Below are 22,415 nucleotides of genomic sequence, written 5' to 3' on the forward strand. Positions count from 1 at the left end.
GTCATTAAGTAGAATGCTGTTTAATTTCCATGTGTTTGTATAGTTTCCAGAGTTTCGTTTGATATTAATTTCTAGTTTTAATCCATTGTGGTCTGAGAAGATACATGGGATAATTCCAATTTTTTTGAATTTATTGAGACTTGATTTGTGACCTAATATGTGATCTATCCTGGAGAATGATCCATGTGCTGATGAGAAAAATGAATATTCTGAGGTTGTTGGGTGGAATGTTCTGTAGATATCTGCCAATTCCAATTGGTCTAGAGTATTGTTTAGATCTTGTGTTTCTCTACTGATTCTTTGCCTAGATGATCTGTCTAATATTGACAGTGGGGTGTTCAGGTCCCCTGCTATTATGGTATTAGTGTCTATTTCCTTCTTTAGGTCTAATAGAGTTTGTTTTATAAATCTGGCTGCTCCAACATTGGGTGCGTACATATTTATGATTGTTATGTCTTCTTGATGGATCAGTCCTTTTATCATTAAGTAGTGTCCCTCATTGTCTCTTTTTATGCTTTTTAGTTTAAAGCCTATTTTGTCAGATATAAGAATAGCTACTCCAGCTCGTTTTTCTTTTCTGTTTCCATGGTAAATCTTTTTCCATCCTTTCACTCTTAGTCTGTGTGAATCTTTATGGGTGAGGTGGGTCTCTTGAAGGCAGCATATAGTTGGGTCCTCCTTTTTAATCCAGTCAGCCAGTCTGTGTCTTTTGATTGGGGAATTTAAGCCTTTTACATTAAGAATTGTTATTGAAAGTTGTTGATTTATTCCTAACATTTTATTGATTATTGTTTGGTTGTCTTAGGTGTCTTTTGTTCCTTGCTTTCTGATTTACTGTTTGTTTTCTGTATTTGTTGGTTCCTTGGGTTGTAGATAGCCTTTTTGTTTGTTTGTTTTCTCTTCATGAATGCCATTTTTATTATACTCGTGGGTTTTGATTTTTCTTGGGTTTTTATGGCAGTAGTAGTTATTTTTCAGGAACAAAACCCAGTACTCCCTTGAGAATTTCTTGTAAGGGTGGTTGTGTGGTGGTGAACTCCCGCAGTTTTTGTTTGTCTGAGAAATACATTATTTGCCCTCTATTTCGGAAGGATAGCCTTGCAGGGTAGAGTATTCTTGGCTGGCAATCTCTGTCTTTTAGTATTTTGAATATATCATCCCATTCCTTTCTGGCTTTTACGGTTTGTGATGAAAATTCTGAATTTAGTCTGATTGGGGCTCCCTTATAGGTGATTTGACGCTTCTCTCTTGCAGCTTTTAAGATTCTCTCTTTGTCTTTGAGTTTTGCCAATTTGACTATAACATGTCTTGGAGAAGACCTTTTTGGGTTGAATACATTTGGAGATCGTTGAGCTTCCTGGATCTGAAGACCTGTGGTTTTTCCTGTACCTGGGAAGTTTTCTGCCACTATTTTGTTGAATATGTTTTCAATGCAATCTCCTTTTTCCTCCCCTTCTGGAATACCCATAACTTGGATATTTGAGCGCTTAAGGTTGTCTGATATCTCTCTCAGATTTTCTTCAATGTCTTTGATTCTTTTTTCTTTTTTTGTCTGCCTGTGTTATTCCAAACAGCCCATCTTCAAGTTCAGAGGTTCTCTCTTTAACTTCCACAAGCCTGCTGGTTAAACTCTCCGTTGTGTTTTTTATTTCACTGAATAACTTCTTCAGTTTGGCAAGTTCTGCTACATTTTTTTTCAGGGCATTGATTTCCTTGTACATTTCTTCTTTCAGGTCCTGTATACTTTGCCTCGTTTCATCATGTTGTCTAGCTGAGTTTTCTTGTATCTTATTCAGTTTCCTTAGAATTACCACTTGAAATTCCTTGTCAGTCATTTCAGGGGCTTCTTGTTCTGTAGGATCTAGAGCTTGAGAGTTATTACCCTTTGGTGGTGTACTTTCTTGATTTTTTTATTTCTGGTATCTTTTCTTTTCTTTTTTCTTTTTTTTTTATCTTTTTCGTGACCAGCACACAGCCAGTGAGTGCACCGGCCAGTCCTATATAGGATCCGAACCCGCGGCGGGAGCGTCACCACGCTCCCAGCGCCGCACTCTCCCGAGTGCGCCACGGGCTCGGCCCTGGTATCTTTTCTTTGATGTTTATTCATTGCGGCAGGGGGTTTCACAGTCCACAGTTTTGACACTATTGTCTGACTAAGATGTTGCTGGGGTTGCTGATTTGGTATGGCTACCTCAGTGACTGCTCAGTTGGCCACTAGTGCCTTTCATGTGTGGTTGCCTCGGGTCTTGGGCCTCTCTGGGGAGCCACCTCTCTGGTCAGCTTGGACTCGGCTGGGCTGCTGGGTCACAGGGTGGTACTGCAGGGTGTGTGGTCTCTGCCGAGTTTCCACCTCCCTTGCTGGATGTCTCCCTGTTCCGCAGACACTGGGCCAGGCTGCTGGGATGCGCGGAGGCACCGCAGAGCGTGTGGTCTCTGCAGAGCTTCCCCTTTCCCTGCTGGGTGTCTCCCTGCTCTATGTGCACTGGGCCGGGCTGCTGGATTGCTCAGCAGTGGTATGGTCTCTGCGGAGCTTCTGCCTCCCCCGCTGGACGTCTCCCCGCTCTGTGTGTACTGGGCTGGGCTGCTGGATCCTGCAGTAGCGGTGTGGTCCCCGCGGAGTTCCCGCCTCCCCTGCCTGACGTCACCCTGCTCTGTGCCCACTAGGCCGGGCTGGGAATGGAGCCGGGTGCCTGCGGTGAAGCCTACCTGCTGGATCGTGTGATGGTGGCCCTGCAGGGCATGTGGTCTCCGTGGAGCTTCTGCCTCCTCCGCTGGGTGTCTCTCCATTCCGTATGCACTTGATGTTATGTTTTTATAGTTGTAAATCGGTTGATTTGTGGGAGAGAGTGACGCTAGGGACCGTCTATTCCACCATCTTGACCGGAAGTCTGCACTTTCTACTTCTTCAGCACTGCTCCGTCCAGCCAGATGCTGCAGGCCTCCTTGTCCTGGCCTCTCCACCTCATGGCTGCTAAGGAGACCGAGTGAACAGGACACTGGAACCAGGCTCTGGACACCTCAGGGCACTGTTGTAACCGCCTCTGCCAACATTCAGATCTTGCACCAATGCCGGGGGCGGAGCTACACCCAAATTGTACTTATTCTTTATGCCCCTTGTCCAATCTCTCCCTATCCCCTTACCCCCTCCCCCTCCCACCTCTAATTACCGTAGATTTCTTCTCTCCTCCTGAAATAGTCATGTTTACTCTTGATTTGTTGCCTAGATGATCTGTCCAATGCTGAGAGGTGTATTCAGGTCCCCCAATATTATCATAGAGCAGATGCTTCTTCTGTCACTCTGGAATGGGCTTTGTGGAGAGAAACATCCTCTTCTCTTGCTGCTGGTGACTCTCCTTGTGTCAATGCACCCCAGTGGCTGGCAGACCATCTGCGTCATGGTTTTGGCATCTTGCTGCTTTTGCAGCACCCGTTGTTGGTGTGGTGGCGGTGGTGGGCCACCCACATGGAGGTGATGTTTCTGACATGCTTCTTAGTGCTGGCAGTGTGCCTGGTTATGTGGAGTGGTCTGGTCCCTGGTTCCATGCCTCAGGTCCCTGGGCAGGCCCCGAGGTGCTGGCACTGTGCCTTGTTGTGCGATGGGGGATCCAGTCCCTGGCTCCATACCTCAGGACTCTGGGAGAGCCCCGAGGCGCTGGTGGTGTTCCTGGGCCAGGACTAATTTTTTGTTCTTTACTTCTAAAATGGGGGAGCTTTCTTTGGGGGCCAGTACTTGAATTGGGTGGTTTAGCTAAATTGCTGCTTTGCTGCTGATTCCCTACAGAAGGCTTTTTGTGCAGCTCAGTTTTTAATGGTTGACTTTATAGGTTCTTTCAGCTCTCCAGAGACCCAGTGCACCTGGTTTGTGTAGAAACTCTGATCTGGGCCTGAGTCTTTTCTTTTAACTGCACCCTATACAATTCTATATTCCTGACCAGTCTCCTCTGAGTGGTCCTTCGCTGATAGGGGTGCAGGTCAGCTGTCCTTGCTGTGCCCCAGTGTCCCCCCAGTGGGCCCATCTCCCCTACTGCCCATGCTCCGAACACTTCCCATGGGACGGGCTGTGGGCCGGTCCCTTGCTATGACTCGCTGGCCTCTGAGTGGCTCCTTTTTTTCAGTTGTTGTGGCTCCTCCTATGTCGGTCCACGGGAACACTATCAGTGGTCTTGCTGTCCTGGGGGCCACCAAGACCCTCTTCTCCCCTGCCACCTCCAAGTAACTTCATCCAAAGGGCTCAGCTTTGGCTTTTGCCAGCTCCTGCTCATGTGCTCAGCAGTTCCAGCCTTAAAGCGGCCACAGCATGAAATAGTCAGAGTGGTTTTTTCTTTCTCTCATCATGGCTTCTTCCGCATTCGTGCACTCTGTAGGTCTCTCCTCCTCTTCCCCTGAGCTCTAGCAGCCCCAGCTTGACTGTTGTTGCTTTTCTATAGTCGTAAATTGGTTGATTTGTGGGAGAGAGTGACACTGGGAACTGTCTATTCCGCCATCTTGACCTGCTTTGTCTTTATAGAGATACAAACTGTTTCCTTTTGCTGAACTGTTTGAGAGTAAATTACAGACACTGTGATAATTTACCCTTAAATACTTCAACAGGTGTCTCCTAAGAACAAGGACATTTGCATAATCTCAATATAATTTTCATCCTCAGGAAGTTTAACATTGATACAATTCTAGTTAATGTACAATTTTGTACTAATATGCAATATAATACTAGTTAATATCAATTTATCATAGATATAATACTATCTAAATGCAGTCTATTTTCAGATTTCCCCAGTTGTCTAAATAATATCCTTTTTAGATGTTTTGTTTTTGCTTTTTAATCCAGAGTCCAGTCAAAGATCACACATTGCATTTAATAATAATGTTTCTTATTCCTTTTGAATGTAGTTCTCTTTATTTCCTTCTGGAGGTTTTTTAGCATCTTTTTATCCTTGGAATTCTGAAATTTTGTAACAGTATGCCTTATTGTAGGACTTGATTCATTCGTTTGGGGACAGAGGTTCTTCTTTCAATTTGGAAATTAATGTTCTATAGTTTTACAAAATCTGCCAGTGTTATTTCTCTATTAATTTTTTACCTCTGTTTTCTCTATTCTCTTTTTCTGAAACTTTTACCAGCAAATGTTGTATTGCATGGATTTATTCTCTGAGATATGTTTTAGTTTTCATCATGGCCTCTTTGTTCTTTATCTTCTGGTCTTAATATTCAATTGATTTTTTATCTCATTTTTAGTTTCTAAGAGTTTTTTTTTTTTTTTTTTTCTTTTGATAGCTTTCTGTTCTTGTTTTATGAATATAACATTGTTATTTATTTATTGTTTTTTAAAAGATGATTGGTAAGGGGATTGTAACACTTAGCTTGGTGTTGTCAGCACCATGGTCAGCCAGTGAGCTAACCGACCATCCCTATATAGGATCCGAACCTGCAGCCTTGGTGTTATCAGCACCACACTCTCCTGAGTGAGCCACATGCCGGCCCTTAACATTGTCATTTTTTGAGGATATTAGTGATGGCTTTATTTTGACTGTTTCTTTAGTTTTAATCTATTAAACTATTAAATCTATTAAAATTTTAATCTATTAAAACTATTAACTCTTCTGAGTTAACCTTTAATTTTGATTTGAAATCCGTTTCATATTGAATGCTTTTTTTCTTTTTTTTTAAATGTTCTTTTGCAGGCTCACAAAATTCCCTGTGAGGCAGTAAAAAGCTATTGCAAAACTCTGGGTGTATGGATGGGACTTAGTTCCTGAGAGCTTCCAGGAACTAATTGCTTGCAGGCAATTGTGGAGTGATGCACCAGCCATTTTGTTAGGGGACCTCCAGATGTGAATATGTTGAGGCCTCTTTTCTAGGGTTTTTCCATTTTCTCCAAAGAAAAGACTTCCAGTTTCTTGCCTGGGACCTATCAGCCAGGCTCTGGTAGCAGTGGAGGAGGGGAGCCAAGATTTTTTTTTTTTGAGACTTTTTTACTTAGTAATTTTCTCTTTATCCCTTTGGCTCCCCCTCCTCTGTTATATTTGGGTTTTCCAAGTTCTGTTCTTCTCCCATTCAGTTTCTCCTGTGTCCTGTCACCTGGTTGAACAGTCTATGCTGTGTGGGATTTGGGGAGGGTCCTGGGCTCTTACTACTTGAGGAATTTCAACCAGTTCCCTATGGTCAGCCCTGTGCTTCAATCATGTCCACCTCTGAACCTGAATTTCAAGTTTTGAGCCTCTCAGGGTTATGAAGATATCAACCCACTTCCCATCAGCATTCTCTTTTTCAGGCACTTGAGGTTGTAGCCCTCTCCACCCTCCTAAGGTACTTTTTATTCCTTTTCGATCTTCTAAAACTTACTGAAATTTCTCACCTGTTACTGTCACCTCTTTTTTTTCTTTGATTTCTTCATTGTTAATTTAGTGGGATCTCAGGATGAAGAGGAGAAAATTCTGTGAGGACTCTCTCTTCTTTAACTAGAAGTCCCACATGCGTATTTTAAAATAAATTACCTAATTATATTAGACTTTTGACATTGTACCTTTTCTCTGTAGAATTAACTTTGCAAAAAGTAATATGCAACAATTCAAAAAGAACAATGCACATAAATTTTAGTGTTTTAAAATACTTATTGATATTATTTGGTTTTACTTTTTATTTTCAAATAACTTAAGACTTATGGAAAACTTGCAAGAATAATATCAGGAATTGTTGTATTTCCTCTACACAGAATCATCAATTCTTTGTTAACCTTTCTCTGTCATGACATTAGCATTTTTGAAGGAAGGGTACAGGCAGTTATTTTGTAGACTGTCCCTCAGTATTGATATTAAAATGGTTATAGTTTGGGTAAAGGGCATAAAGAAAAATCACAATTTGTAATAATAATATGCTAATAATAATATTTAAAAATGAATTATAAAGTTTAATTTTGTGGTGCAATTCTTTGTTTTTCCTTGTAGCTTTTAGGAGAGTATGAATCCCTTGGAAAAGAACATGGAAGAATAAAGGTAATAGATGATCGTTCATGTTCTGGATTTTACATAGGGGCAAAAACACTGGATTGGGAATCAGATCTGATCCATTGTCCTCCTCCTGCATTCTCTCCTTCCTCTACGCCGTGTAGTTATTTGGGCTAGACCACTTGCTATCCTCTTTGTGTGCATATCCCTATTTTCAAATATCTGCCCTATTTGACTCACAAGTATGTTAGATTAGTTAACGAACCTAACAAATATTTATTGAATAGCTATTCCATTTGAGATGAATTTTTAGAAGAGTATAAGTTATCATACAGATGCAAACAATTACTTAATATTGTTTAAATATAAAGCTTTGGGCCAAGCCCGTGGCGCACTCGGGAGAGTGTGGCGCTGGGAGCGCGGCGACGCTCCCACTGCGGGTTCAGGGTTCAGATCCTATATAGGACTGGCTGAGTGCCGGTCACGAAAAAGACAAAATAAATAAATAAATAAATAAAATAAATATAAAGTTTTGATTTTTAAAGCATTAGCTTTTTGTAGGGCTTTTTGAGTTTATTGATTATGTTTGAATTCTTAATTAAATCTCTGTGTGAGGACTGTGTATTTGAATTCAGTAAAACCCCACAATAATGCTGTGAGTGAGGTCCAGGTATCTCTGTTGCATAAAACACAGGGTTGTGGTTATTGAAGGTTAGTGAGATGGCCTGCACAGCTTCTGGGGATTCAGGAGCGAATCACATTATATTGGGAATTTCATTATTGAAGGTATTTATTTACCATTCTACTGAGGTTTTAGTCAAGTTTGTGGTTAAAATACGTCCATTTTAATGCTGGGTTGTTTCTAGGTAAGCAAAGCATAATGAGCTATACATGTTACACAGTGGACTTACACAGAGCTGCTTGTATAGGCCCATGTTTTGTGCTGTCATTTTTCCTTTGAATTATCTGTATTGGCTCTGTGGTTGATGCCATGCTTGCTGAGTATCTGTTTAATTTGTAGCTAGCTGGTTTAGCCTTAGGTTTGTTTTGCATTGTGCATTTTATTTTATTTTATTTTATTTTTATTATGTATTTTAAAATAAAAGGATATATCTCTATCTTCAGTTATCTGAGTTTTTTCTTTATTTTCACAGGATACGTTAAATACAACTGAGAACAAATTGCTTGATGCACATACTCAGATTTCTGATTTAAAAAGGTAAAAATGTATTATTTTACTAATAAATACCTCTAATTGTTCTTTTATGTGTCTTAGTGAAAGTGATGAAAAGGAAGTATTTTTTTGAGGATTTTTAAACAGTTTGAGAACTAGTTTTATCCTTATCTTCCCCTGATATGGAAATACATCTGATTTTAGCCAAAGAAGATTTTTAAATGATTAGAACGTATTGGTGGTTGTGACTCATAGGTGTGTATTTCCCCAAACATTATGTATTTTCTCAGCATAGGTAAAATCTAAATGATATTTATCCATTGTGAAGAATTTTAAGAAGCAGTCTAGTTCATTGAATTCTGTTTCTGCCCCCAAGAGAAAACAGCATTCATGCCAACTTTGTGATCATCTACTTTCTTAAAGACCTGGTTTTTAATACAATATTAATATATCATATATATTAATGATATGATTTGCTTAATTAGGTAGGAACAGAGTCATAAATGGTCCCTATTGCAAATGATTAGAAATATCTAAATTGGTTTTAGAGCATATTTTTGTATTTGTATTTGGATATAAGTAATGCCCCTTATTTATAAATTTTACTGCAGTTTTAAGGTCTTCCTATACAGAAGAACAGAAAAGCTATCTGGGTTTCTCATCTGCCTAATAACTCTTTTCTGTGATTAATTCATTTCTAGTGATAGCTTTCTTATCAGATTGGTCTAAAACATCAGCCTGGTTAGATCTATTCTTTTCTTTATTATTATTATTATTATTATTATTTTAATTTATCGATATACAACAATATATAGTTGATTTTTGTGTCCCTTTACCAATTCCACCTTTCCTCCCTCTCAGAGCTATTCTTTTCAAACCTTCCTTGCATCAGCGTAGGTAAGAATTTGAGTTTAAATGGTTAGATGAAGACATAAACAAAGCTTAAAAGAACAGTAAGAATGCTGGGATAGCCTCAAAACAATTAATTGTCCAGAGTAGTTATTTTCTGTTGGTAAACTTGAAAAGTGGCTTTTATTCTAAATATGGCACAAATTAGATGAACTGCTTATAAGTTGAGAGTTGTTTGTGATTTTTTTTTTTTTTTTTTGCCTCTTTGCCTCTTTTAAAAATTAGAAAGTTTTTTTTAATAGCTCTGTTTTTGGAAGTTGAGCCTGCTTCCTCTTTTGTGAAAGTGTTACCTATACTTTGTGTGCATGAATACATACATGCTAGAATTAAATATGTTAGAATGCAGTTTATTTGATACTTGAATTTACTTTTTAACTTAACTTATATCCTCTATGTTTTGATCTGTAGTCAAATTTATATAACTTTTCCTTTAGGTATCGTATATGAAATGCTCCTTTGTAGAGTTTAATGTATTTGCTTTTTATTTTCCCTGATTTTGTTCAGCTTTTTATAGTTTAATGGTAGTGTTTTACTATGAAAAAGGTTAATGGACAGGCAACTCTTGTCACCCCTTTTCTAGGAGGGTCTGTTAAATAGTAGTTGAGCTATATTTTGAATTTGTTGAAATGTACTTAATTTATCTTATTGCTTTTGAATTAGAACGATTTCAAAACTTGAAGCTCAGGTCAAGCAAGTAGAACACGAAAATATGTTAAGTCTTCGTCATAATTGTAATATTCACATGAGACCTGCACGTGCCAAGTAAGTTATTTCATTTAATCTCTGTAAAGGTAGAAGTAGATGTACACTTCTATTAAAATGAGGAGCTCATCTCTCTAAATCATAAGGTCAGAGTTAAATGCAATTATAGAAGTTAGATGTGTAAAAAAAAAAAAAAAAAAAAATTATTGAATATAGTAAATGCTGTCATGCAGAGGCATTTGCCAAAATGAGGAAATAGAATCAGGTTGGGAGTAAGGAAACTTGGAATGTATTTTGTTCTTTGACTCTGCCCAGCTGTATCTTATTTTTTTTGGAGCTCAATTTTATGATTTGTAAAAACAAGGACACTGGGCTAGAACATCTCAAAAGGTCTTTAAATCTAAAATTCCAGACATTTTATTCCCATGTTAATGGAAAGACCTATGGAGATGGGTCTTCATTAGGTTGTATGGGTTTTTCTTTTCAGTTTTTTAGTTCTGAAAGAATTAACTTTGCTATAATCTCAGAGCATTATCTTGATGATACATTTTAAGAATAAGTTTTTTTTCATATTAGAACTGATTTTTATTATGATTTTGATGTAAATAAAGATTATTAAGTAGATCATAAACTCACAGTATTGATCAGAAATTATTTTAAATTGTAATTTTTAACCTTTTTAAGTTGTAATTGTCAAATGGGAAACTTTTTCTAGATCTTTGTTAATAAATCTTAGTAGAACATAATGAATTCTTTAAATAAAAAATTATCTAAGTAACTCAAATTGAATGTGTGAGAGAGAACAAAGGAGGGGCCTAAGGTTGTGGGGGTCAGGGAAGGCCTTTCTGTGCAGGTAACATGGAAGCAGAGAAGTAAACTGTGTGTAGAGTTGTTGGAGCGGGAAGCGTGGAGGGGTGAGAGATGGGGATGGGTTCAGGCAGAGAAATTATCCTTGCTGAGTACTGAGGTAGGAAAGAGCTTAGCATGTTTGAAGAACCTAGGAGGGGCTAGTGTGGCCTTAATATTCCCAGCAAGAGGTAAAGTAGCCCTGAATGAAATAATAGATTGATCATACATAGTTTCCTAAGCCATGGTCAAGAGTTTGGATTTTACTCTGTTCATTGGGAAGCCTTTTGAAGGGTTTTCTATAGTAAAACTATGTCACCCGATTTTTACTGTTTAAACATACCTCCCATGAGGAGAAGATGGAGAAGAAAAGAGTGGAAGCAGGGATGCTAGTTAGGTCATTGCAGTGCTAGAAGAGAGATGGTGTTATATGAATGATAGCCATAGAAATGGACAAGAGAGAAGGATTGGGGAGAGATTTACTAGAGGTGGAATCCATAGAACATGGTGTGAATTGGATGGCAAAGTGAGAAAAGGAGGTGTCAGAATGACTCCTTGTTTTCTGTCTTGAACAAGTAAAGAAGCCATATGTTGAACTAGGGAAGAGACCAGATTTCCATCTTGAATATTTTTGTTTGAGATTCATTTGGATTCCATGTATAAATCAAGTGGACAATTATAAACTTGAGTTTGAAGCTTAGAAATAAGGTCTTAGGCTGGAGCTATAAATTTTGGAGTCATCTATTTCTAGACCACTTAAAGCTTAAAGCTATAAGATGGATGGTAATTGAATGTGTTCAGTGAGAAGTGGGTCTGGGACAAAGCTCTGAAGAACCCCAACAATTTGATGTTGTGCCGGAGACGAGCTCCAGTTGAGTTGTGGGTCCTTGAAAGAGGGATGAGGAAGCCGGTGAAAATAAAAAACACAGACCTCAGTGCATCAGTATGCATGTTCTCTCTCTGCGGGCTGTCAGCGTGTTGCAGCTGGAGCATAGTAGAGCATGAAACAATGCCTTTTATTTAGTTTTTTCTCTGTAGGGGGTTTTTGGGTACTATTTTTATTATATCACTAAGCTTGAATTAATAATTTAGAAAGGACAGGGGAAACCAGTTTTTTTTCTTCATTAGCACATCTCAGGTGATTAGCTCGTGCTTCCTCCTTTTGGTATCAGCTTATCAGATCGGGATCATCTTCTCATTGTCCTGAAGTTAATCTGTGACCTTTTCCGGTAGGCAAGCTGTGGTTAATATCTACCCTATTAACAGGGTGGGATTATTGCAGTTGCAAAGTGATAGACAGTACTATCATATGACCTATGTCTATTGCTAAATGTAAGTACAAATTTGTTAAAAGGAAAAATGCTAACATTTAAATTCTAATGGGGGTGTAATGATTTTATGTTCTAATGGAATGAACCTACTGTTCATATGGAAAAAGAACAGTGTATATTTGAGCAGCATTATCATGCACATCTTGAGGTTATGCATTCGCTGTGGCCCTATAATCTTGATCTAAATGTTAAAGTGTCATTGTGCACAGCACCATCCCTCACAAAACTAGGTGTACTCTCTTATTTTTCTAAGATCTAATTTTGCAGGTTTAATAATTTCACAGCATATATTTTTATTCCAATACCTGATTTTTAATGATTTATTAAAACTGGACACCACCAAGTAAAAGGGAATTCTACAGTTTCATTCCCATATACTCAATTTATCCCAGTCATATTTCTCATTAATACCAACCATTCTCTTGCCATTATATAATCTCCAGTAAGTGATGTTTGCCAACTTACATTAGGCTGCATCTCATATTTAGTCATGAGCGGTGCTTTTGGAACATATGTTGGTGTGGTCAATTTATCATAAGGGGATAATTTTAAATTGTCCAATTTACTCGGATCCTCTGTGGGAATGTTTAGTTCAATGACTGCAAAGTCATTTGTGTTATTTTTATAATCTTTTGGGAATTCAGAGAACTGCCACGCTAACCAAAATATCAAAAGAGAGAAGGCAAAAGCCACGAAGCCGAGGCAGGAACCCTTATGGTTGTAGCAAGTGCTCGTAGCTGTGGCCTTGCCAACTCGAAGAGGGCAGCCCAAGCTGACTCCTTTAGGATCCTGCCATGGCGTGGACTGCGCCAATGTTGGTTAGAGAAGGAGTTGGTAAATGAATCTGAGAAAAAGCTGCTAGAAAACTGAGGAAAACTGAAGCAGCCACACTCATCAGTATGAGTGCTGCTGAGAGGTCAAGTAAGATGAAGACTGAAAGAGTCTATTGGATTTACAAGCTGGAGGCTATTGATGACTTAGAGAACAGCTTGGATAGAGTGACAGAAATGTATTGAAGAGTGAATGAAAACAGCCTAAATGTCTAACAGCTGGAAAATCAATACATTGCGATATTCTTATGCATGACTCTACCAGCCTGACAGTACATGAAGTAGAGTAGGAGATGGCAAACTGCAGCCTGGGACCAAATCCAGCCTAATCTGCCTGTTTTTGTAAGGCCCAAGAAGAATGGTTTCTACGTTTTAAAATGTTTGGGGGAAAAAAAAGTCAAAGAAAAATATTTTGTGACATGTGAAAATTGTATGAAATTCAAATTTCAGTGTCCATAATTAAAGTTTTACTGGAACACAAGCAAGCTTATTCATGTACGTATTGTCTGTGGCTGCTTTTGCATAACAACAGTTAAGTGGTTGCTATGGACACTGGCCCATAAAAACTAAAATATATACTATCTGGCCCTTTACAGAAAAGATTTACCAGCTCCTGACTAGACTGTCAACATGGATTAAACTTAACATGATATGGAACAACGACAAAAAAACTAGTTGCAGAAGGAATAGGATACTATTTATATCAACTCTAGCATGTAAAACAGTTTTACGTATCTTATGGGTTCATACAAATATAGCAACAGTATAAAAACATGCATGGGAATGGTGAACACAAACTTAGTATAAGTGGTTACTTTTGGGGAGGGAAGAATGAGATTGGGGACTTTAGTTGCATCTGTAGTATTCCACTCTTTAAAAATCTAAAGGATATATAACAAAGAATCAAGATTTTATAAAGCTGGATGGTTGTGCATGAGTATTACCTGTAAGTATGTTTATGCGTGCTTGAAGTATTTTATATTTTTAAAGTAAACTGCAACCAATAAAGGATGAGAATCCAGGATACAGAAGACCTCTTACAAATCAATAAGAAAAAGACAACCTCTTCAGAAACATGTTGAGTGAGGGCTGAGCCCGTGGCGCACTCGGTAGAGTGCTGCGCTGGGAGCGCGGCGACGCTCCCTGAGTGCCGGTCACGAAAAAACGACAAAAAAAAAAAAAAGAAACATGTTGAGTGAAATAAGCAAAGCACAGAGGGAAAAATACCACATGTCCTCACTTATAAATGGGAGCTAAGAGAGAAAGAAAGAAAGACCACAGTGGTGCGTTGGACTTGCTGAGGGAGAGTATACCTAGAGATACAAAGTGGAGTGGGGAAAGGGGAAGGGGGAGGGAAGTGGGGAATTAATTGGGTGGGGGAAACACGGGGTATGATCACAATTTATGGTAATGGACATGCTGCCAGTATTGATCTGGCCATCACATCTTGGGCACAAGTGGTGATGGTCAGCTTTGTACCCCATGAATATTCATAACCAATAAAAAAAAAAAGTTAAATAAAATATAAAAAAAAAAGAAAAAGATAACCTCCTTAATAGAAAAATGATAAAAGAATACAAATAAGCAGTTCTCAGAAAAACAAACCTAAATGGCTAGTAAAAATGGAAAGATGCTCATTGTCATGAGTAACAAGAAAAATGCAAATAAAAACAATAGGATACCATTCACACTATCAAACAGGTCAGAACCTAAAATCTGATCATTTTGTAGCTTTGGCAAAGGTATGAAGAAATAACAGTGCTGAAGCTAATTGTTGACTGAAACTTAGCACAACTGAAGATGTGCACACCCCAAATTCCAGAGTTTCATTTTTAGATATTTACCTTAGAGGAATTCTTACACATGTTAATTTTAGCATTGTCGAAAGGTTGCATCTGTAGTATAAAAAACTAACATCCACCACCAGGAGAAATGATAAGTCATTTGTGATATATTTATAGTGTGGATAAATGATTAAAATGATAGAGCTGTATGTATTAACATTATGTTTGAGATTTATCCATGTTGACTAGAAAAAGCAGCATTAAAAGGATGTGTGCATTTTGCCCTTTATGTAATAAAAAAATACAACTATAATGTAAAATTTTATGTCTTATTAAAAACAAATATGGCAAGATCTTAGCATTTGTTAAAATTGGGAATGGGTAAGTGGGTGCTTGTTATATAGTATGTTTTATACTTTTCTAAGAAGGTTTGAAGTATTTCTTAATTTAAAAAAATGAGGAAAAGTGACTGGGAGTTGAAGTAAAAATAGATAAAAGAGGCAGCTCTTAAAAAGTTCAGTTGAGAAAGGGAGCTAAGAGGAAGATGACATATCTCCTCTTGGCTTTCTATTTTCTCTTTTGAAGTTTAGTTGGAGGTTATCACCTGACAGTGAAGACCAGAACAAGAGGTTTGAGGAGAGTGGAGAGGGTGTAAGATAATTGTATCAGTGACTTGAGCTCATTGATTATGGAAAGGTGTGTTGCCAACCAGTGTTCGGTGGCTGCGTGAGAGGGTGTTGATGCGTCTACACAGGTGGTGACTCTGCTCTGGCAATGTGCAGCTGGAGGAGTTTAGACCAGCCAGGCTTAGGGGCTTGCTGCCTATCAGCTGAGAGAAAAGGGGGTCAAGGAAATGAGCAATTATCATGAGTGTGGACTCCAGCGTAGATAAAGAGGAACTGGTAAAGTTAGAGGGGTTGATGGATGGAAAATGGTGAGGCCAAAGGCTGGCGGCCTGTGGTCAGATTGCTGTGGTAGTGCTTGGGCACGGGAGCCTGAAGAGAGGAGAGGAATCTTCAGAGGATTGGTTCTCTACAGGGGATGTGTTGTCTGGTGATGACAGAGTCCAGCAGTGTCCTCTGCAGTGGATGATTGAGCAGGAGTTGGCGACAGCTCATGAAGTTGCCTGGCATGAGGGCGGGAGAAGGTGTGAAGAAATGAGACGGCTTCTGAAGTCCAGTGAGTGGCCAGAGGGCTAATGTGCGGCAGTGTGAGCCTCAGACAAGCAGGATTTCCGTAGAAACATGGGGGAAGCAATATTCTGGAACTGCGTTCTTCAATACAGGCATACCAGAGGCCACATGCAATTATTAAAGTTAGATAACATTTTTGAATTGGTTCTTCAGTCTCACTAGCAACATGTGACTTGTGGCTGCTGTATTGGACAATGCAGATAGGGAGAGTTTCTGGCTTTGCAGGAAATTCTATTGGATAGGGCTGGTCTGAAGGGAACAAGAACAGCCCTGCTTCACCTCCTCACCTGAGCTATAGGGGTGTGAAGGGCAGTAGTAGGTGGCCTGGGTGGGACAAGGAGGGGAAGCTCAAAGCTGTGAGTACTCGAATCTTGACTGAGATTTGGTAATATTCATAAGTAATAAAAACCTAAAGTAACAGTTTAATTGAATCTTCATACTGTAAAATAGAGTTCATGTATCCGAAATATGCATTGGTATATGCGGTTTTTAAGTTACTATGCAAATATGTAAATACTACTTGAAAGGCTGTTTTGTACACCTGTGCAGTCTCAGTTGAAGTGCAAACCTTGCAGTGCCTCCTGCTTCTCGTTCCGATAGCACGCTAGCAACTTCAGATGTCAGCAGGCGGAAGTGGCTGATACCAGGTGCAGAGTATTCTATCTTTACTGGCCAGCCTTTGGACATCCAGGACAGTAAAGTGGATAACCAGCTGGAGGAAACCTGTGTCCCTGGGTAAGATAACTTTGCCAAGGGTCCCATTTATGAATGTTATGTTTTCTTAGAGATTTCCATTGCTTTTAAATGTTCAGAGAGGTATAAAGAGCCGTCTCTTTAGTTCTTTACTGTCTTAATGTTGAGGACCTGATTTTTATTTTATTTTGAAAGGCTAATTCTTTTAGGATATTTTACTCTTATGGGCTCTGCAGAGCTCACTCATCTGTGTGCAGTGGCACAGTGTGGACTTGCAGTTAGGACAAGATGTTGATCCCCTCACCCTCCAGATCGCCTGAGCCCCCAGTAGCAGCCTCAGCCATGTAACTCCAACTGCCATACAAAATAGTATAATTCTGTATGTGCTAGATGTTAAAAGGCTTTGGAAGCACTGGTTTATTATATGCAGGTTCTGTTTTAATTTATTTGCATTGTAAAGCATGCACATTCATGTGGAGTATAATTGTCAACTCTCACGTTACTCTCTACTACCAATCCCAGTAAACTATGTGTTTTAGTTTGGGCTACTGTAACAAGTTACTACAGACTGGGTAGCTTAAACAGCAAAGACTTGGTTCTCCAGTTCTGGACGTGGGAAGTGCAAGATCAGGGTGGGTTCTTGGTGAGGATTCTCTTCCTGGTTATGTCTTCACATGGCCTTTCCTTGGTGTGTGTGTATAGGGAGAGAGCTCTCATGTTTCTTCTTCTTTGTATAAGGGCATTCATTCCATCAGTGGGGTCTCACTCTCATGACCTCATCTAACCCTAATTACCCCCCCCCAAAGGCCCCACCTCTGAATACTATCACATTGAAGATTGGAGCTTCAACATATGTTTGTTGGGGGACACAAACTTTTGGTCCATCTCACTGTATGTGTTACAATTATTATTTAAGGTACGATTCTCCTCTGGAAAAGGATTCTTCACTTGGAAGTTCACCAACAAGCTTACTGATTAAAAAACAGAGAGAGACTTCAGACACACCAATCATGAAAGCTTTAAAAGAACTTGATGAAGAAAAAATATTTAAAAATTGGGGGACACAGACAGAGAAAGAAGACACCTCAAGTAGTAAGTATTCCCTGTTTGATATCAACAGATACAGATTTCTTCCTTTCCCCCCCACTTATATTACCTTCTTTAAAATTAAATTCCTTAGGTAATAAAATAAAAAGTTTATTTTACTGCTGCTTCAGCCCCATTTCATTGACATTTGAATCCCCAAGTTAATAATTTATCACAGTCCTAGCATAACATGTTCCTTTTATGCAAAGCAAATTGCATATCACGTCTGATTATTAAAAATGCTTATATGGCATTCTTGAGGATATTAGAAAACTTCCTACATCAGTTTGTCTTAACATCAGAAAGTTATGACAGACATTTTGTATTCATAAAGTGAGATGTAACATTTCCTATTCTCTTTCTTGGTTATTGAACATCTATAGAAAAGACAAGTATCTTTAATGCTGTATTTTTTCATAGGTCCAGGTCAACAATACTTTCCTCTTTTACTTTCTGCGGTGCCTACTTGTTCAGACCTGTTAGTCCTTGTCATCAACATCTTTGGTGTTGCATCTCCAAAGCAGTCTCTCCTAGTAAATAAATTAGTAACCTGCTTTCTAAAAATACTCTCTCTTGAAAAATCACCTTGAATACCAATTGTAGGTAGTAAACCAGAATCATTTCATTATAAACTCCCACATTTTTCTTCAAGCATTTTTTTTATCATTAGAATGTGATGTGTTTGCAAATAATCATTATAACCTAGAAAGTAAGAAGAAATGCTTTGAGCAGAACATAAATTAAGTGGAAGAACTTATAAAGGCAGATAACTGAAGCTAGGTTTGTTTTAATGTTTTTTTTAAATTATATTTTTGATATAGAATTAGTGAATCCTCGGCAAAGTGAAGCTTCAGTCAATGCAAGTCGTTCTCCAGAGAAATGTGCCCAACAGAGACAAAAGAGACTTAATTCTGCCTCACAGAGATCATCATCTTTACCACCTTCAAATCGTAAATCAAATACTTCGAGTAAGAGTTAGATGTGTATCTGTTGTGCTCAAAAAGAGTACGTCAGAGTGGTGCACACTGTTTGACTGTTTCCTGTTTCTTTTGTATTCTCTTCAGTGCTTAGTAGAGTGTTCTGAGCACGGGATCCCTAAATATGATCTTGTTCAATAAATAAAATTGTCTGATTGCACAAATACACTGTGATTATATTAAAGTGAGATTTTTTTTGGTGTGTCCAGTAAATTGTAGCTAATACCACCTCATAGTTTTTGAGATAGTAGACAGCTGTCTAATTAAACATTAATTCAAACAAATTTAATTCAAGCTAGTCTGAAAAGAGAAGATGCTTCTTATATATTTGACCTCAGTTACTCAGCATTAGATATCTTTTTTCTTTAGCCAGTTACAGGTTTGGTTTTAAAGTTTAAGCATTGAATTTTTGTGTCCTTGATTTCCATTTTCACAACAGCTGAGGAGATTCTTGTATTACTATGTTATAGGAATGTTCACTATTTTACTGGTGTTTCCGTCTTATTTCCAGTTGACTTCTAAAATCCTGAAAAACCAGTTTTTGAGTCAGAGTGCTGAAACTACAGTCTGATATACTAAAATGTTAACAGTGGTTACCTCTAGATATTAGGATTATGAATTATTTTATTTTTATTTTGTATATTCTTATTTATCTCTCAAAGTTTTATAATAAAATTGTATTCCCCTTAAAATTAGAAAAAAAAAAGAAAAAGAAACTGTGTTCTGCCAATATAACATATATAAAAAGAAAAAAAATGTTTCTGTTTTTTTATATAGCAAAAAGAGAGATTATGTTAACACCAGTGACTGTGGCTTATAGTCCAAAGCGATCTCCTAAAGAAAATTTGTCCCCAGGATTTAGTCATCTACTTAGCAAAAATGAAAGTAGTCCAATTCAGTAAGTATTCTAAAATTGTAGAATAAAATACATATTTTTTTTAATGTCGACTTATGCCTGTAGCTATCACTAATTTTTCAGTCATCAATGGGAAGTCTGTGGATTTAAATAATTTAAATGAAAGTCATACTAAAAATAAAGTACTACAATACATGAAAACAGTTTTTAACAATGTAAACTTACTACTAGATTTTATGTACCTCCTCAACACGCCATCCAGATTTTGGATGTAGAATGAGAGTTCTTTGCCTTCCTGAAAAGTTTTATGATACAGGGAAACCTTTGTGTCATTTGTACAAGGTGGGCTGTCCTGGTATGGTCCTGGCACTCAATGCAAGTTTACCTGTGCTCCTGAGAAAATTGTTTTCTCTCTAAAGGGTGGGCAGCAGTGTGTGCTGTGGTAGGAAGGATGTTGACTCCTGGTTACAGACCCAGTTCTGTTAGGCCCCTGGGGAGATCACTTAAGCACATTGAACCTCAGTTTCCTCTTCTATAAAACGGGGATAATAATACCTGCCCTGCTTATATCATAAGGTTGTTATAAAGATCAAATGAGATAATAAATGGGTAAGTGCTTTAAGTCTCTAGTATGTAAATATAATTTTGTATTAGAAAATAGTAATTAAATTTCAGTTTTAGAAAATTATGACCAGCTTTCTTTTAAGAAAAAATGTAAATATGTGAGTTAACTGGATGCCAGCTCATTTTTCTAGTGGAGATAGGGCAAATCAGTTAACATTTTTTTTCTCACAAGTAACTTGCTTCATTCAATAGATTTGATATACTTTTGGATGATTTAGATACTGTTCCTGTGTCTACATTACAACGTACCATTCCAAGAAAACAACTCCAGTTTCTTCCTCTAGATGACTCGGAAGGTATCTTTTACTAAAAAATTATTAGTTATGGTTTTAGTCATTAATGGTCATTTTTGAGATTCTGGTATCTTTTCAAGGTTCTAAATATTATCTTATAGTGTCTTGCACTTAAATATTTTTCCACTCAAGTACCTCTAAAAATAAGCATTCATAATACTTCATATTGTTAAGTCATTGTTGTTATCCTCATTGTAAAGTTGGGAAACTGAGGTACAGGGAATGTTAATGTTTCATTACCAGGGCCATACTGTTCAGTTATTCTCTTTACTTTTATACTCTATAATTTATATGCAACCTAGGCTTTGAGTAATTTTTTTTTCTCATTTCTATTTTAAGTTTGGAATAAAGTTATAAAATATATGCGAAATCACTTGGGCAGGCCCTCAAACGTTAACTGTTTAGTGTTGGTGTATTGCTCACTAAATATGATGTGGTGTTTAGTTTTTAAACTTTTTTTTTTTTTTTTTGCTTTAAATTTACTTAAAGTTCACTTATGTTTACATAAAGTTTGCTTAATTTCATTTAGGGAAGCCGTGAAGATTGCTAAACTGAGGGCAAAGCTTTTAGAATTCTTTGGAGAAAAAGCACTGAGTAAATATGATTGATTATTCTGTCTCTTTGCGTTACTTACTTTGACCATATAGCAGCCATTTCCAGAAAGTAAAGTTGGATACGTATTTAATATGTATGTGATCAGTTGGAAAAACTGATAAGAAATATAAGAAATTTCTTTCCTCTCTGACAGAAAAAAAATATTCAGAAAAAGCTGCTGACAACCATGTTAATCATAGCTCTTGCCCCGAACCGATGCCAAATGGAATGAAGAAAGTATCTGTGAGACCAGTCTGGGAGAAGAATAAGTCAGTTAGCTATGAACAGTGTAAGCCTGTTTCAGTGACACCACAGGGTAATGATTTTGAATATACAGCAAAAATAAGGACCCTAGCTGAAACGGAGCGATTTTTTGATGAACTTACAAAAGAAAAGGACCAGGTAAAAACAAAAATATTTTTAAAAATCTTTTTCTGAACTAGGAAAGTCTAGGAAAGTCAGAATTGTTGAGGTAAACCTGTCTTGGGAGATTACCGTGGAGTACCATACCAAAGCTGCACTAGAAATTTTATTTGAGCCATGCTGCTGTTACTAACTGATGACAGAGTGAACTATGTAAGATAAAATGTTCAAGAAGATATTAGGCTGAAATATTTTCTTTCTACTTTATGTGATAATCCTCCTTTCCACTAATTAGAATTCTTCTATTTTTACTTAACACATTTTTCTGTGTTTACAGATTGAGGCAGCACTAAGTCGAATGCCTTCTCCTGGAGGACGAATCACTTTACAGACAAGATTAAATCAGGTGAAATGTCTTAGCTTGAATCTGCTTTAGAGGCTTGATGCCAGTCAGTGTTTCATTTTTCCAAGAGGAGTTTTTAAAATCATGGCACACTGAAAGTTAGACACACCAAAGCAGCAGTCATAACTTTTAGTCTTTATAGCAAGTGTTTGGTGATTATGGCTGTTTTATAACTGCATGCTAGCTTTGAGGAATAAAAACCGATTTTACCTTTAGACTTGTGAGAAAAAGGTGTTCATGCCATTATATTTTCAAGAAATGAATTTGGGAGCAAATAACAATATGCCTTTTAACAAATTTTACATTAAGTTAAATGCTCCCACATTAAATCTCCCTCATTGTTTGGTTCCCCCCAATCTGTAATTTAAATCTGAACTGCTTTCTATTTAGTAAACATGTAATATGATTTCACTTTGCAACTGGAGTACCTATAGAGGTTAAAAGAGAGAGAGAGATGTGATTCCATTATCCAGCAGGAGGTGGTGCAGGCGTTGTAGTCCATGTGCATTTCTTTTAGTTGCTTTTCAAAGAAAATTAAAATGCATGAAACCATGGGACATTTTAAATCTGCTCTTTTAGTAACATTTTAAGCATGACAGCAAATATATGTCTCTTACATAACTGCATGTTTTGGCTTTTCAGTGCCTTGACTTTAGTAAAAGATCCTTTTCAGACTGATCTGTGATACCAGAAAGACACGAAGAAAACAGCAGAGGTCTTTTTCTAGGGACTGTATCTCTAACTTCTGTTTTTCTCTGACTTTAAGTTTTTTTATTGTTTTTGTTCTGAATTTTTATTCAACAATTTATTAGGCTC

General features: G+C 37.7%; 1 protein-coding gene across 2 annotated transcripts in view; it reads left to right on the forward strand.

The window, feature by feature from the left end:
• The window catches only part of MPHOSPH9 (M-phase phosphoprotein 9), a 69,377-nt gene that overhangs the window by 45,176 nt on the left and 1,786 nt on the right, over nucleotides 1-22,415 (forward strand). For both annotated transcript variants that reach the window (XM_063086603.1, XM_063086604.1), the window contains 10 exons: nucleotides 6,942-6,989; nucleotides 8,096-8,160; nucleotides 9,685-9,786; nucleotides 16,311-16,445; nucleotides 17,320-17,495; nucleotides 18,311-18,457; nucleotides 19,244-19,364; nucleotides 20,139-20,242; nucleotides 20,988-21,235; nucleotides 21,534-21,602. In XM_063086603.1, the coding sequence (XP_062942673.1) occupies nucleotides 6,942-6,989; nucleotides 8,096-8,160; nucleotides 9,685-9,786; nucleotides 16,311-16,445; nucleotides 17,320-17,495; nucleotides 18,311-18,457; nucleotides 19,244-19,364; nucleotides 20,139-20,242; nucleotides 20,988-21,235; nucleotides 21,534-21,602 (1,215 nt within the window). The remainder of the gene's footprint in view (nucleotides 1-6,941; nucleotides 6,990-8,095; nucleotides 8,161-9,684; nucleotides 9,787-16,310; nucleotides 16,446-17,319; nucleotides 17,496-18,310; nucleotides 18,458-19,243; nucleotides 19,365-20,138; nucleotides 20,243-20,987; nucleotides 21,236-21,533; nucleotides 21,603-22,415) is intronic.

Source organism: Cynocephalus volans, chromosome 2 (assembly GCF_027409185.1).
Source record: "Cynocephalus volans isolate mCynVol1 chromosome 2, mCynVol1.pri, whole genome shotgun sequence".
Taxonomy (NCBI): Eukaryota; Metazoa; Chordata; class Mammalia; order Dermoptera; family Cynocephalidae; genus Cynocephalus; species Cynocephalus volans.